The 17364-nt window shown below is 46.4% G+C and overlaps 1 protein-coding gene across 1 annotated transcript in view; it reads right to left on the bottom strand.

Moving 5' to 3' along the window:
• FANCD2 (FA complementation group D2) overlaps positions 1–17364 on the bottom strand; it is a 146395-nt gene that overhangs the window by 44945 nt on the left and 84086 nt on the right. The window contains 3 exon segments of the mRNA XM_030570879.1: positions 4543–4665; positions 6844–6943; positions 9640–9767. Coding sequence (XP_030426739.1) covers positions 4543–4665; positions 6844–6943; positions 9640–9767 — 351 coding nt within the window.

Raw genomic sequence — 17364 nt, forward strand, 5'->3', positions numbered from 1 at the left:
GAAAATTTGTCCAGATTATATGCCTTTTTCATGACAGCATGATAGGCAAAGTATTGTCTGATGGAGCCACATCTGCCCCCTTCAACATCACCAATGGTGTGAAACAAGGATGTGTTCTCGCTCTTGTCTTATTTAACCTGTTCCTTGCATGCGTCCTCAACCATGCAATGAAAGATCTGGATCGAGGTATATATTTGAAATACCAGCATGATGGTTCATTTTTTGACCTCTGTCACCTGAATGCAAAGACTAAGACAGTGCAGAAACTCTTTCTTGAGGCACTCTTTGCCGACGACTGTGCCCTCATGGCTCACACTGAAAATGATCTTCAGCACATTGTCAATAAGTTTGCCAAGGCCTCACAACTCTTCGGACTAACTATTAGCCTCGGAAAGACAGAAGTTCTCCATCAACCTGTACCTGGATCAAATGCTTCTGTCCCAAGTATCTCCATTGATGGCACTCAGCTTAAAGTAGTGGAGAACTTTAAATACCTGGGCAGTGTCATATCCAGTGATGGATCACTGGATAATGAGATCAACGCATGAATATCCAAAGCAAGCCAGGCACGTGGCTATCTGCATGTCGAAGTTTTAAACCACCACAACATCCAGATGCCAACAAAACTGCTTATGTACAGAGCGGCTATTCTTTCATCTCTTTTGTACTGGTGTGAAACATGGACATTATATAGGAGTCACATTAAGCAGTCGAAGCATTCCATATGCGTTGCCTCTGCAACATCATGAAGATCCGCTGGCAAGACAAAGTGCCCAATCTTGAGGTCCTCGAGAGAGCCCAGATGACAAGCATCGAAAGGATGATCATGAAGTCACAGCTACGTTGGACCGGTCATGTTAGCAGCATGGATGCCAACAGAATCCCCTGCCAGCTTCTCTATGGTGAGCTCTCCCAGGGCATCCGGCATATAGGTCGTCCACGAAAACATTACAAGGACACCATCAAAGCCAATCTGCAGTAAAGCGGTATCAAACCCAGGGACCTTGAGGACGCCGCCAGCGACAGAACACAGTGGCGTGCAACAGTCAGAAATACCTGCATCGCCTTTGAGGAAGTCCGCTGCCGGCGTCTACAAGAGGCATGCGAACAACGTCACAAAGCACCAGCAGCGCACAACCCACTGACTGCGAACTTCCCATACACCATCTGCAGCCAAATATGCACCTCTAGAATTGGCTTGTATAGCCATCAGAGGGCACTCCATGAGACCAACAATAGATGATTTGCTCAGATTTGTCACCATCAGATCGATGGACTACCAAGGAAGGAACTCCAAAGTAGAGGGGAGGAGGGTGGGTAGTGGAGCACCCACAGGGACACACATCTCAAATAACCTCAGTTACTGCAAGGTGAGTAACTTTCTCTTCTTCTTCGAGTGTTGTCCCTGTGGGTGCTCCACTCCAGGTGAATGTGAAGCAGTACCTACTATGATTGGTGGGATTTTGGAGTTGCGGCAGTAATAACGGTAGACAGTACTGTATGGCCCATTATGGCGTCTGCCGTGGTATCCCATGTGATGGCATGTTTGGCGAATGTGTGGTCAGATGTCCACGTGGCCACCTTGCATATGTTTGTAATAGGTATGTTGTGGAGGAAGGCAATTGATGTTGACATTGCTTGAGTAGAATGAGTTCTGACGCTCTCTGGTCGTTGAACATACTGGGTCTGGTAGCAGGATCTGATGCAGTCTGAGATCCACTTGGAGAGTCATTGCTTAGAGATAGCATCATCCTTTGATCTCTCGGTAGTAGAAACAAATAGCCTAGAGGATTTACGAAATGGCTTAGTTCTGTCAAGATAGAATGCAAGAGCCCATTGGACATCGAGCGTATGTAATGCCCGCTTCCCTCTGGGTTGTATGAGGCTTGGGATAGAATACTGGTAAGTGTATTGGCTGGTTAAGGTGGAAGGTAGACACCACTTTGGGGAGGAATTTGGGGTGGGGTCGGATAATAACCTTTGGAGAAAATGTTGTAGGGAGGGTAGGCCATCAGGGCACTTATTTCACCAACCCTTTTCGTTGATGCTGGCTAGATCATAGGGCTCAATGGGTAGTGATCAATGGCTCCATGTCTAGTTGGCAGCCAGTTTCAAGCGGAGTGCCCCAAGGGTCAGTCCTGGGGCCAGTTTTGTTCAATATCTTCATTAATTTGATCTGGAGGATGGTGCGGACTGCACCCTCAGCAAGTTTGCAGATGACACTAAACTGGGAATGGTAGATACTCTGGAGGGTAGGGATAGGATGCAGAGGGACCTAGACAAATTAGAGGATTGGGCCAAAAGAAACCTGATGAGGTTCAACAAGGACAAGTGCAGAGTCCTGCACTTAGGACAGAAGAATCCCATGCACTGCTACAGACTAGGGACCGAGTGGCTAAGCAGCAGTTCTGCAGAAAAGGACCTAAGGGCTACATTGGACGAGAAGCTGGATATGAGTCGACAGTGTGCCCTTGTTGCCAAGAATGCTAACGGCATTTTGGGCTGTATAAGTAGGGGCATTGCCAGCAGATTGAGGGACGTGATCACTCATAAGAACATAAGAATGGCCGTACCGGGTCAGACCAAAGATCCATCTAGCCCAGTATCTGTCTACCGACAGTGGCCAATGCCAGGTGCCCCAGAGGGAGTGAACCTAACAGGCAATGATCAAATGATCTCTCTCTTGCCATCCATCTCCATCCTCTGACAAACAGAGGCTAGGGACACCATTCCTTACTCATTGTGGCTAATAGCCATTTATGGACTTAACCACCATGAGTTTATCCAGTTCTCTTTTAAATGCTATTATAGTCCTAGCCTTCACAACCTCCTCAGGCAAGGAGTTCCACAAGTTCACTGTGCGCTGCGTGACTAACTTCTTCCTTTTGTTTGTTTTAAAACTGCTGCCTATTCATTTCATTTGGTGACCCCTAGTTCTTGTATTATGGGAATAAGTAAATAACTTTTCCTTATCCACTTTCTCCACATCATTCATTATTTTATATATCTCTATCATATCCCCCCTTAGTCTCCTCTTTTCCAAGCTGAAGAGTCCTAGCCTCTTTAATCTTTCCTCATATGATCCAAGGTCACTCATGGCATGCAATCTCTTCATGGAAAGATAGGCTCTTGCTGTAGTGGAATGAAGGATTGCTCCTATTAAGTCTATGGACCTTGTGGGGATCAAAGTGGACTTCTCGTTGTTGACACAGATTCCCGGGGAAGATAGACAGAATAGGAATAGGGTCACTGACTGGACTTCTCTGCTGGATCTGCCTGTCAGGAGCCAGTCGTCATATGGAAAGATAGTACGCCATTTCTTTTCATCCAAGCCACCACCACTGAAAGGACTTTTGTAAAGAGCCTGGGTGCTGTAGCTAGTCCTAATGGGACTGTAGTTGTCAGTGGTCTTGCCCAATGAGGAACTGTCTGCGAGATAGATAAATGTCCATGTGACCATAAGCATCTTACATGTCAAGGGCCAAAAACTATATGCCTTATTCCAGAGAGGGGATTATTGATGCCAGTGTGATGATGCAGAATTCTGATTTTCAGATGAATACATTTAGTTGGTGTAGATCAAGAATTGGTCTCCATCCCCCATTCTTTTGGGGACCAGGAAATACGTGGAGTAGAATCCCTTCCTTTGATGTTGGGATGGCACTGGTTACAAGTATATCCTGATTCTGGTATGTATATCCTGGTTCATCAAAAAATGTCATGTAAGGTATCAAAGGAAAGCCAGTTTCACACAGTTGTGAGTAGCATTGTAAAATTATATACCACTACTATCTCGTGTCTTATGTATCTATATTGGAAGTATGCTCTTGGATAATAAACTTATGATTGTTTTCACTATAAATATACCTCAGTGCTGAGGTTTTGTATAAGGAGCTAATCCTGAGTTGAACCGTTCAAACTGGTGTGTACACAGTTTCCTTGGGGACAGCAGACCTGATATTTCTGTGAATGTTCAGTAGATAAAGGGCTGATCATAACAGGGAAACTCATCAAAGAGGCTCGGGGACTGGGGGTGCATCTATTGTTACCTGCAAGGCAAAGCAGGGGCTGGCATAACCCAGAGGCGATTGTCTAGGTGGCTAACAGACTGGAGACATCAGGGAGCTGACTCCCGGTGAAGCACAAGTCTCCCTCTCACTGGAGGCAGAAGGTAACAAGGTGACTCAGCCTTAGGCACCCTGAGAACCATCACAACCGTACACCACCACAACCTTCCAGACTGGCCATCAGCACCCAAGGATTGACTGCTGTATGTTCATCTATTAGCATTGGTTCAGGGATAATAAACTTAAACCTGCTCCGAAGCCTGGTGGAATTTTGTCATTGGCTAAAGCTGACTTTGTACAGATTTAATGTGCACTGCTAAGAAAATGCCTAGCAGTTCCCAGATGTATCAACATTACTAGCATGAAACCTTAACATAAAACAAGACAGATCAAACAATAAGATATTTGAATGTCGGAAGCCAGTGATTGCTATTGTGCAGCACATGAGATTCAAGGTCTTTGTTGACATTATTACCTGGTCAGCGTGGGGTAAGTAGAAGAATATCCGTCATTAGCAGAATTAATCAGCTCTGGGACCCCAACACTGGAGATGTCTTCCACAGCTTTCAAGATGTTGTCTGTGTGCTCCATATATACACTGAACCCAAACATCAGGATAGCAAGTCAGTACATGTTATGCAGGGGCAGGACAGTAGCTTCCATTACAAAGCCCATTCCTGACATCCCTCTATCTTGTAACTTTGGCATGAAAACTGGTTAGGCCTGAAGATTGCAAGATTTAGTCTGATTGCAGAGAATGTTCCTGTAAAGTCTGAGGAAAATTCATCAAACTGTCCCTGAGTTACATTTCATTGAAAATCATTGACTTGAACTGTACCTTTCTCCCTAGCTCATCAATGGCTAGTTATAGTCTCCCCTGCCACCACCTTCCAGAGAGTTAGAATTCCTTAAACTGACATGGCAGCTACACCTGAAGAAATAGGTTGCAATTAAGCAAAAATATTAACAACTATTTGCTGTGGTTAGTTTTGGGTCAGTCCTGCTCCCGCTGATCTCAATTAGAGCTTTTTACCATTGTCTTTAATAGAAGCAGAATCAGACACTACGCTACAGCCCATTTACACTGCAGAATGCATATATACACATGCATACACATGCACATGCATTTGTGTGTTGGACTGTACTGACAAATTCAGTGTAGAAAAAACAAAAGGCTTGAGGGTCTTTCTATAGCTGAGGTCTAACAGAGTTCTTCCTTTAACTCAAGTGGTAGAGGCCTGTGTTTCTGAAACTATAGGTACAGAGTTCTAGGCCTGGCTCTGCAGATGTATGGTTTAATGCAGAGAGCTGGATGCCTCTCCATAGTTAAGGCTGCAACCGTGGTATCAATATAAGGCTGCTTTTGATCCCCTACTAATTAAAAATAAAATTCTTCATAGTTTCATATTTGTAGGTCCAGTTTCACAGACACCTTGAGAAAGCTTTGATGATATTAACATCCTTTTGAAAGTAAAATATTTTAAAATGGCTGCTTTTGAAACTCCATTTTCCAATAAGCAGTTGCACAAACATCAGTCTCCAGACACAGTTTGCACATGCTGTAGGATTACTGTTTGCTTCCTACCTTATTTGTCTTGGAGGGGGTGGGGGGAGGAAATGTTATGAAAACTGTTCCAATCTGTTTTTCAAGAACTGTTTATATTCTTTACTGTCCCCTCAGGCCTGACAAGGCTTCCTGGAAAAGCATTTCAGCATGTTTCACACTGGATACTCTAAAACAATGGTGGGCAAACTTTGCACCTGAGGGCCACATCTGGGTGAGGAAATTGCATGCAGGGCCATGAACGTATGGCTGGAGCAGGTTGGGGTGTGGGACGAAGCGGGGTATGGGAGGGAGTGCGATGTGCAGGAAGGGGCTCAGAGCAAGGGGTTGGGGCAGAGGAGGGCTGAAGGGTGTATGAAAGGGCTCAGGGAGGAGGTTGGGGTGCAGAAGGGGGTGCAGAGTGCAGGGGGGGCTCAGAGCAGGAGGCTGGGATACAGGAGGGGAGTGAGGTGCAGGAGGGGGCTCCGGGCAGGGGATTGGGGTGCAGGAAGGGTGCAGCAGGGGGTTGGGGTGCAGGTGCAGGAGGGGGCTCAGGGCAGGGGGTTGGGGTGCAGGAAGGGTGCGGGTGCAGCAGAGGATTGTGGTGCAGGCAGCATGCAGCAGGGGGCTCAGAGCAGGGGGTTGAGGTGCCAGGTGCAGGAGGGGGTTGGGGTGCGGGCTCCAGCCCAGCTCCACTTACCTGGAGCGGGTCCAAGGTGGCAGTGGAGCATACCAGGGCCAGGGCAGGCTCTCTGCCTGTCCTGGCCCCGCATCGTTCCCAGAAGCCCCCGGCACCACTTCCTTGCAGGAGGGGGAGGAAAGAGGGCTCCACGTGCTGCCCTCGCCTACGGGTACCTCCCTCGAAGTTCACATTGGCCATGGTTCCCCGTTCCCGGCCAATGGGAGCTGCGGGAGGTGTTGCCTGCAGGCAAGGGCAGCACGTGGAGCCCTCTGCTCACTTTCCGCCCCAGGGGCCGCAGGGACCTGGTGTCAGCCGCTTCCAGGAGTGATGCGGAGCCTGCAGCGCCACAGGAGTGGCGATCCCGTGGGCCGGATCCAAAGCCCTGATGGGCTGGATCCTGCCCACAGGCTGTAGTTTGCCTACCCTGCTCTAAAAGAACACCTTGGTTTGATCTAGCCAGAATATCTGAACAGACATTGAGAGAAAAACTGTTTATGAAGAGAGTTTGCTCTCAGAAACCAAGTTACTGCACAGAAGCAAAGAATGCTTACCAGAGCAGAGTGTGCAGCGCATCACTGAACTGGCTACCCTTCTCTCGCATGCCACTGGGCTGCATCCATGACTGGCAGAGGAACTGTTTAGCAAGTGAAGCTGTCAAAAGATAAGTAATAAGTTGAAGAGGGACCTGGATGTGTTTTGTCTCACTGAGAATACAAGCATCCAAGACAATTTTTTTTTCCCTCATACAAATGCAGGATAGCCAAATGCTTCTGGCTAATTACAATGTAATTCCACTTCAAGCAGATCCTATGTTCTCCATACAGGTGCCTCCCAAAGTGCTAAAGCTGAGGGAGTTGGGAAAGGCATATTCCTTAGAGATCATTACCACACTAATGAGTTTTATACACGTCTAGTGAGCTCTTGGCCTGGCACAGCGATTCTTCTAATTTCTTGAGTTCCTCCTGCTTCCTGTGATAATACAGCATCATCTGTTTTTGCTCTTCATTACTTATCACAGGTTCAAGTGATGGGGCACCTTGTCCTTTTTTCTGTACCTTGACAATGATTTTGTTTTTTTCATTTTTGCCCACAAATCTGAAAGTTTGTTTGTTCTTTTTAACTCCTTTGCTGCCCACCACAATTGTGCTTCAGACAATTTTGGGGGGAGAGATAGTTCAGTGGTTTGAGCATTGGCCTGCTAAACTCAGGGTTGTGAGTTCAATCCTCGAGGGAGCCATTTAGGGATCGGGGCAAAAATCTGTCTGGGGATTGGTCCTGCTTTGAGCAGGGGGTTGGACTAGATGACCTCCTGAGGTCCCTTCCAACCCTGATATTCTATGATGTTATTCTTATCAGAGTCACTCTCTCTTTGTCCATTCATGTCTGACAATGCTACAACAGGTTTCCTTTCCTCCCTCTGGTTTGTGGAGCTAGAGACCAGTTTTTCCCTGCTGCTGGGGCTAAGTGCCACCCCCCTGCGAAACCAAAAATGAAGTTTTCCAATCTGACATACAAGTATTAACTCAAATGTTAGTTTACCAGTGACAGGTGAACTTTCCCTTTGGACACAACCTTTTAATGTTAATTTGAACTGGCAAATTTACAGTTTAGAGTTTTGTAATCAGAAATAATTGTCTTTCTCCAAAGGCTGCATCTGCTTCTCTGACATAAGGAAAGGAAATGATCAGGTAAGAGTAAATTTTTCATTAGGGGACTAGAGCCCAGACACAGGCCACACCCTGAGATGCTCTCGTGTCTCCGGCATGAGCCACCTTTACCCTTTCTGTTTTTAATATTTATCTTTTAGTATGTGTTCACGTTTTCCAGTAGTAAGGGGAGCCATGGTTAGGGCATGTCTGGACATTCTGGGTATGTGCCTGTCACAGGGCGCATGCTTAGCCCTTAATGTATATGAGTGTGTTAAGAGCTTCTCTGTGGTGTGTAATGCACTAGTGACATACTCTAGACCAGGGGTCGGCAACCTTTCAGAAGTGGTGTGCCAAGTCTTCATTTATTAACTCTAATTTAAGGTTTTGTATGTCAGTAATACATTTTAACGTTATTAGAAGGTATCTTTCTATAAATCTATAATATATAACTAAACTATTGTTGCATGTAAAGTAAATAAGGTTTAAAAATGTTTAAGAAGCTTCATTTTAAATTTAATTAAATTAAAATGCAGAGCCCCCGAGACCGGTGACCAGTGTGAGTGCCACTGAAAATCCCATAGGTTGCCTACCCCTGCTCTAGACAGAGAAACAGATTCATCTGACTGCAGCTAGTACGCCTGGCTGGACCACCCAGCAGGGAGTGAGATTTTACTTACTTGCAGCATTGTAGCCTAGGATCATATAGTTAGGTCCTATTGTTATTTTCAATAACTTGTTAAAACCCGTTGGGTCTCTCTCAAACTTGACTGAATTGCTCTAGGGGCAGGGCAGTTTGTAACACTACCCAGGGCAGACAGTTCACCCCTACTTCATCCCAGGGAAAGGATGTAAGTAGGTACAATTCTGAATAGTTTTGTGGATCTGAGACATTGCTAGAATGCAACACTTTACAGCTGAGAGAGGAGCCTGCAAACTTGCACTTTTAACTTTAGCAATATCTGGTGAACATGGAAAATAAGGCCAGCAAGCTTCCTTTCATATTCCTTGGAAGAAGATCTCTCAGCCCATGTGGCTGCTGTCCCCATTAGCAAGTGAACTCTAATCAGCTTGCAAGAGCTGCTCCTCTTGCTTTGTTAGGGCTTGTCTATAGTTTTTCTATCACTTTACTGTATAGTGTCAAGAACAGAAATAGTTAAAGTGGAATAGTTCCAATTGGAATGCAGTTATACCACTATAGTTTATTTTCATTAATTTATGTGAATAAGCTATACTGTTACAAGCACCTTTATAGTGGTACAATTGTGCCAACGCTAGTGATTGTACCAATTTACTTTTATCAGCAAAATTACCCCCCTAACCAAAATAGTTCAGTCAGGACTAAAACGGTATGTAGAACAGGCTTAAGTTAAACTTGTTAAATGCTTCTTCTCAGCCATCTTGCCTTTGAGCCTTCATTTCTCCTGACTGAAGAATGATTAAAAAAAAACAAAAAACAAAAAACCTAATGGAGCTGTAGTCTGTTTTTTTTTTTACATGACTGACATATAACAAAGCAGGTGGTAAAGAGCTTCCAATACATTTAGCATTATTCATGTTAGTGAGTTTTCTAGACGGCCTGGTGACAAGCCAAAGCATTACAGATAAAGGACGGCATGAGAACCTGTCCAGGAAAAGAAGCATTACAGATAAAGGACGGCATGAGAACCTGTCCAGGAAAAGAGGTTCTGCATACATTACCTATTTTATCTTTTTTCCAGCTGGCCACAGGTTTTTCAGCAATGACATTCAGGAGCTGAGTGAGGGTGAGTGCACACTGGAAATTGGGAATGCTGTGCTGGAAATTCAGCAAGTAGTGAAAACTCTCGCTGTGGGTGACAGGAAAGAAAAGGGATGAAGACATTGCAGATATGTCACATATATAGACAGAAAGAGAGGAAGTGCCAGCCCAGATCAGACCCTGAGATCCTGCTAGCCTGGCATCCCATCTTCATTGATGATCAGCACCAGATGCCTCATTACAGTAACTCCTCGCTTAACGTTGTAGTTATATTCCTGAAAAATGCTACTTTAAGCAAACCACTGTTAAGCAAATCCAATTTCACCATAAGAATTAATGTACATGGGGGGGGCTGTCCAGGGAATTTTTTTTGCCAGACGAAAGACTAGATAGATAGATAGATAGATAGAGATAGATATCACTCACACACACACACACACACACACACACACACACACACACACACACACACACACACAGTATAAGTTTTAAACAAACAATTTAATACTGTACACAGCAATGATGATTGTGAAGCTTGGTTTAAGTGTTGAAGTTAGAGAGTGGAAGAGGGTGGGATATTTCCCAGGGAATGCCTTACTGCTAAATGATGATCTACCACTCAGCTGAGCCCTCAAACTCTACAAGGCAGCATGAATGGAAGGAGGGGAGACAGCATGGCAGAGAGAGACAGACACACACACACACCATGTATGTGTGAGAGACACACATTGCCCCTTTAAGTATGCTGATCCCACTCTAAGTACACTGCTTTTTAAGTAGATCAGCAAGCTGAGACAGCAGCTGCTGCCAGCAAGCTATCCTCTGTCCTGAGCCCTGTCGTGTGTCCCCCCGCTCTGTGGAGATATGGTAAAGGAGCAGAAGGCAGGAGCTGTGGGGAGGGAGACCCCCTGACATTAGCACCACTCTTCCGCTCATTGCACAGCAAGCAGGAGGCTCCCAGGAGCAGCTCCAAGGCAGACGACAGGAGCAGCACACGGTGGAGGGGGAGGGACAGCTGAACTGCCTGGCAATTGATAGCCTGCTGGGCAGCTGCTGCACAGGGAACTTAGGGGAGATGATGGGGGGCTGCCAGTCCATTCTGGTTCCAAGCCCCCACAAGCTAGCTCCCTTCTTTGGCAAGAAAGGGAGCAGGGACAAAAATCTACATCTTAGCAAAGAAACAACATGAAGTTTCTTTTCTTCACCAGATTGCCTGTCACCTTGCTCCCAGTTGGAAATGACACCCCCAAGAGACCCTTCTCTCTCTCCTTGTCTCTGGCATTGTCCCTAAGACGACAAAGGAAAACATCTATTGGACTCTGGGAGTGGGTCCTGACAGTTTGGTCAGTATCTGCTAGTGTGTGTGGTAAAAAACTTTGCTTGGATCTAATACGGTTTGTTAAGTTAAGCATTAGTAAATATTTTCTTGGGGGGAGGGGGGGTGGAGGTAACCATTTCTGACTCATTACTTATACTCACTTAAAATCTCTCTCTCTGTATTTAATAAACTTGTTTTACTGTTTTCTCCAATCCAGTGTGTTTCATTTGGAGCGTCTGGGCACCATAAACTTCTGGGGAAAGAGCTGGGTCTGGGGGTGTATTGGGGTCACCCTGCAGCATAACTCGGGCTGGTAAGGGCCCAGTTGTGGCTGGCTGGCTGCAGCACACAGACATGGCTGGGAATGACTTACATGGGGGAGGCTGTTTGTGAGCAGTACAGATTGGAGGCTAAAGCAGTAAGGCACTGCAAAGGGCATCCCATGTTACAGGGCAGTGGTGACACAACTACTCATTAGTCTGGACTGTGCCCTGGTATGTCATGGATGCTAATGAGGATGCTAAGGATCTCATGGAGTGCACCTTGATCCCTTATGGAACAGGAACCTTTGATGATTTGTAGGCTTCCATAATACATAGTCTAATCTACCTAGCAATGGAGGCATTTTAGATGGAAAGACATGAAGAGAGAGCCTGATGTTCTCGAGGATTCTGTAAGCTTTAGATAGATTTTAACGTTCTTCTGACATGTAAGATTGGCCACATCTTTTTTGTTGGATGTTGTGGTTTTGGACAGAACGAAGGAAACATAGCCTCTTGGGAAACATGAAGGGAGAAATTTTTCTTAAGAAGAAGGGATTTTGGTGTCTGAGCACCACCCTAACCACGTGAAATGGACAGTAGGGCTCATGTATGGATAAGGCTGCCAGCTCCAACACTAGCCTAGAAGACATGGCAGCTACTAAGACACAAAGCATAAATAAAAGGCCAACACTGAAGTCAGAGGATCGAAGGGAGTCCTTGGTCCCTGGACCAGATAGAGGAATACAATTTTAGTGTCAGTGCTCTCCTAGATGAGAGCAATTACTTAATGACTCTGGAGGACAGACAGAGACCTTCTAGACCACACCAGGGCCCCCTACTAAACAGGCTGATAATCAATCCCACTCGGGCGTGGTCAATGGGATTCAATTCTGGGCATAGCAGAAACAGGAGCTGATCCTGATTTAGGAATCCATGACATTTTCTGCTAACACCATTGAACTTGCCAGGCAGAGGGAGCTTGGGCTCGCGAGAAGCAGAGAGTGGAGCACAGGGGGTGGCAGCTTGAGCTTGCGGGACTGCATTCTGTGCCGCTAGGATGACAGCCTGGGCCTGCAAGGTCTGTAGGATTCCCACTATCTCCGTCAGAGAGATATTGACCTTTCTAGAATCCATACTCACCATATCAGTTCTCATTGTTTGTGTATTGCTGCTCAAACTGTCACATGGCTGGGATGTGGGCAGTCATGCCTAGTGGTCGGAACAGGAGTTAGTAGACTGGAATCTGAGAGCAGGGTCAGAACCAGAGTCAGAGGCCAGATGTCAGAGCCAAGGGTCAGAACTCAGGAATTGGAGCAGAGAGTCAGAACTGGGTTACCCAGATGAAGCAAGGCGGGGCAAGACTGGGTCCAATGCAGGAAAAAGGCAGGGGCAGGACCGGAACAAGGAGGAGCAAGACTGGGAACAGCTGGCGAAGAAGCTATTGCAGCCATGAGCAAATGCTTTGAGGTGATGCCTGGCAGCTTAGCCGGAAGCCATGGCTCATTCTTGGGGGACTTTCTTCTGGCAACTAGCAGAAGTTACTAGATCGCAGGCTCTGGTTCTCATGGGAGACTTTAATCATCCTGATATCTGCTGGGAGAGCAATACAGCGGTGCACAGACATTCCAGGAAGATTTTGGAGAGTGTTGGGGACAACTTCCTGGTACAAGTGCTAGAGCAACCAACTAGGGGCCGTGCTCCTCTTGACCTGCTGCTTACAAACAGAGAAGAATTGTTAGGGGAAGTAGAAGTGGGTGGTAACCTAGGCAGCAGTGACCACAAGATGGTCAAGTTCAGGATCCTCACAAAGGAAGAAAGGAGAGTAGCAAAATACAGACCCTGGAATTCAGAAAAGCAGACTTTTACTCCCTTAGGGAACTGATGGGCAGGATCCCCTGGGAAGCTAATATGAAGGGGTAAGGAGTCCAGAAGAGCTGGCTGTGTTTTAAAGAAGCCTTACTGACGGCGCAAGAACAAACCATCCTGAAGCGCAGAAAGAATAGCAAATATGGCAAGTGACCAGCCTGGCTTAACAGTGAAGCTCACCAAAGATTTAAACTCAAAAAGGAAGCTTACAAGAAGTGGAAATTTGGACAGATGACTAGGGAGGAGTATAAAAATACACCCCTGCCTGCTCTAGCAATAATTGGGAAGGCCAAAGCACAATTGCAGTTGCAGCTAGCAAGGGATGTGAAGGGTAACAAGAAGCGCTTCTACAGGTATGTTAGCAACAAGAAGGTGGTCAGGGAAAACGTGGGACCCTTACTGAATGGGGGAGGCAACAGAGGGACAGATGATGTGGAAAAAGCTGAAGTACTCACTGCTTTTTTTGCTTCAGTCTTCACAGACAAGGTCAGCTCCCACACTGCTGCACTGGGCAACACAGTATGGGGAGGAGGTGAGCAGCCCTCGGTGAAGAAAGAACAAGTTAAGGACTATTTAGAAAAGCTGGACATGCACATGTCCATGGGGCCAGATCTAATGCATCCAAGGGTGCTGAGGGAGTTGGCTGATGTGATTGCAGAGCCACTGGCCATTATCTTTGAAAATTTGTGGCGATTAGGGGAGGTCCCGGACGATTGGGAAAAGGAAAATATAGTACCCATTTTTTAAAAAGGGAAGAAAGAGAACCTGGGGAACTATAGACCGGTCAGCCTCACTTCAGTCCCCAGCAAAATCATGGAGCAGGTCCTCAAGGAATCCATTTTGAAGGTGATCAAGAACAGTCAACATGGATTCACAAATGGCAAGTCAGGCCTGACCAACCTGATTGCCTTCTGTGATGAGATAACTGGCTCTGTGGATATGGGGAAAGCGGTGGATGTGATATAGCTTGACTTTAGCAAAGCTTTTGATACAGTCTCCCACAGTATTCTTGCCAGCATTTAAAAACATATGGATTGGATGAATGGACTATAAGGTGGATAGAAAGCCGGTTGGATTGTCAGGCTCAACGGGTAGTGATCAACGGCTTGATGTCAATTTGGCAGCCGGAATCAAGTAGAGTACCCCAGGAGTTGGTCCTGGGGCCAGTTTTGTTCAACATCTTGATCAATGATCTGGATGATGGGATGAACTGCACACTCTGCAAATTCGCAAATGACACTAAGCTGGTGGGAGAGATAGATATGCCGGAGGGTAGGGATAGGGTCCAGAGTGACCTAGACAAACTGGAGAATTGACAGAACAAGGAGCAATGGTCTCAAGTTGCAGTGGGGGAGGTCTAGGCTGGATATTAGGAAACACTATTTCATTAGAAGGGTGGTGAAGCACTGGAATGGGTTACCTAGGGAGGTGGCAGACTCTCCATCCTTAGAGATTTTTAAGGCTCTGCTTGACAAAGCCCTGGCTGGGATGATTTAGTTGGCATTGGTGCTCCTTTGAGCAGGGGGTTGGACTAGATGACCTCCTGAGGTCTCTTCCAACCCTAATCTTCTATGATTCTGAGAATCTCATTGTATCTATTGAGGTGTCAGTTACAATCACTGTTGCTAAGGAGATATTCATTAAAATGGAGCCAAAGTCAGGGTGATCTCTCTCCTTACGGGCTTTGTGATCTCCCAATCAGGAGCGATGCTCTTGCAAAGCAGGCAGCTGCTCCCAAGGATGCTCGGAAGGTGGCAAAGGAGGCTTCAAAGTTCTGTTTGAGAATGGTCTTGTCAAGATTCCTCCCCCACTCTGAACTTTAGGGTACAGATGTGGGGACCAGCATGGACACTTCTAAGCTTAATTACTAGCTTAGATCTGGTAACACTGCCACCATCCAGAAGTTAGTGTCTGGAGCACTCCCTGTCCCCCCAAAACTTTCCCCTCCCTGGGTTGCTTTGAGGGACTTCACCAGTTCTCTGGTGAACACAGATCCAAACCCTTTGGATCTTAAAACAAGGGGAAATTAAGCATCCCTCTTCCTTTCCCCCCACCAATCCCTGGTGAGTCCAGATCCAATCCCCTTGGATTTTAAAACAAGGAAAAATCAATCAGGTTCTTAAAAAAGAAAGCTTTTAATTAAAGAAAGAAAAGTAAAAAAATTATCTCTGTAAAATCAGGATGGAAAATATTTTACAGGGTAATCAGATTCACGTAGCCCAGAGGAACCCCCTCTAGCCTTAGGTTCAAAGTTACAGCAAGCATAGGTAAAATCCTCTCAGCAAAAAAGGAACATTTACAAGTTGAGAAAACAAAAATAAAACTAATCCGCCTAGCCTGGCTGTTACTTACAATTTTGAAACATGAGAGACTGATTCAGAAAGATTTGGAGAGCCTGGATTGATGTCTGGTCCCTCTTAGTCCCAAGAACGAACAACACCCAAAACAAAGAGCACAAACAAAGACTTCCCTCCACCAAAATTTGAAAGTATCTTGTCCCCTTATTGGTCCTCTGGTCAGGTGTCAGCCAGGTTTACTGAGCTTCTTAACCCTTTACAGGTAAAAGAGGCATTAACCCTTAACTATCTGTTTATGACAGGCCTCCATCTTCCTATATGTGGGGTCCGTAGGGTAGAAATCCCCTTCTGAGGGGCTAACCATATCCCTGGGTAGAGATGCTAAAGCAGCATCAGCCTTTGGTATTTCAGCAATGGAGCCCTTTGGATCTGGAATGTTATGGAGCCTGAAGTCGCACTTGTTAATGTGCTGGCCCTTACCTAGCTTACCCCGCTCACCCTACTCACCTCCTGGAAGGAAAATGAAGGGGTATTATCGCCACTGGGGAGGTATTTGAGGGAAGAAATTGATTCTGATACTCACTCTCAGGAGCCTGCTGAGGTTGGGTTTGAATTGTGCAGATAACCTTGCTGCACCATGGCTTGACATTTCTCCAGGAGAAAAAGCTTTTGCAGAGTTTTTTCCCCAGCCTGTTTGGACTCAGAGCCAGACAGCTCGCCTTCTGCAGGGGAGCAGAGGGAGGAGTCAGAAGATTTGGATCTCCTGGATTTTTTGTGCCTTTTCTTTCCCCTTTCAGATTTTTTAAATTTATTTTATTTTATTTTTATGCGCACTTTGGGAGCATATAAGCTCTGCTGCGGCTTTGGGGAGGCCGCCTACAGCTTGTCTTCCTTCGGGCCTGGAGCCCTCGAGAAGTCTGGCTCTGAATCCTCCCCCACTGGGTCCCACTCATACTGAGAGGGGAGGGTGAACCCATCAGACCCACCTGGACAGCTTGGAAAGGGCTGATTAGAAGTCCTTCTTCTTTCCCCAGGGCACTCAGGACCCACTTTATGACTTGCTTTGCAAGAGGCACCTGGGACTTATCCCCTTAGTCAAGTGGTCAGGGTTCTCCTCGTTTTTGGAACCTCTCCCTGTTCTGCACTGGGGTTCCTGGTCCATTTCCCCCCCATTTGAGTCATAGCTGTCTTGATGGGTAGGGACCCCACTTGCCTGCCCGACGCATAGTCCCAGGACCTAACAGAATTAGGAATGGAGGGCTGGGTGCAGGCTGAGCACAAGTCATGGTCTGCCAAGCTTGGGAGGCCTGCCTCACAAATCAAGCATTGCTTGGATTTGATCCAGTGCTCTTTTGGCTGCTCAGCCATGCCTGTAAGGGGCAGAGGAGCCAGCAGGGAAACACTGCAGTGGAGGGTCAGGGAGGGTTAAAACTCCAAAGGGTTAATCAACCAGAGACGACGAGGAGAAACATCAAGGAAGGAGAACCCTGCTCTCCACTGCCCAAAAACTGGGCAGAAAAAGTTAAAAAAACAGAAAAGAGTAAGCGCAGGGGCAACAGAAATCACCATTGTCTGCTGCCACAGAGGCAGAGAATCCAGCAGCAAGCGGCAGCAGAGGTGGGGTGGCCAGATCATGTGGCACCAAAACAGCTCCACCTCCACGAAGCTGCAGAGGGAAGAGCAGCCCAGACATCCAGAATTGAGAGAGACCTTGAACTGCACAATTATAATAACTGTCAAAATCATTTTCCAATCCATTCCTTGTACTCCCTCAATTTGTTTTTGACCAACAGTACACACTCAGAAGAGATTCTCTCTCTCTCTCACACACACACACACGCTCGTGTGCTCTAACCAGGGCACCCCTCACTGTCCCTCTCAGAATATTTTACACATACTAGTACCCCCTGCTCTATTTCCAAGTATTTCATAGACCTCAGG

The sequence above is a fragment of the Gopherus evgoodei genome, chromosome 7, assembly GCF_007399415.2.
Source record: "Gopherus evgoodei ecotype Sinaloan lineage chromosome 7, rGopEvg1_v1.p, whole genome shotgun sequence".
In the NCBI taxonomy this organism is placed as follows: Eukaryota; Metazoa; Chordata; order Testudines; family Testudinidae; genus Gopherus; species Gopherus evgoodei.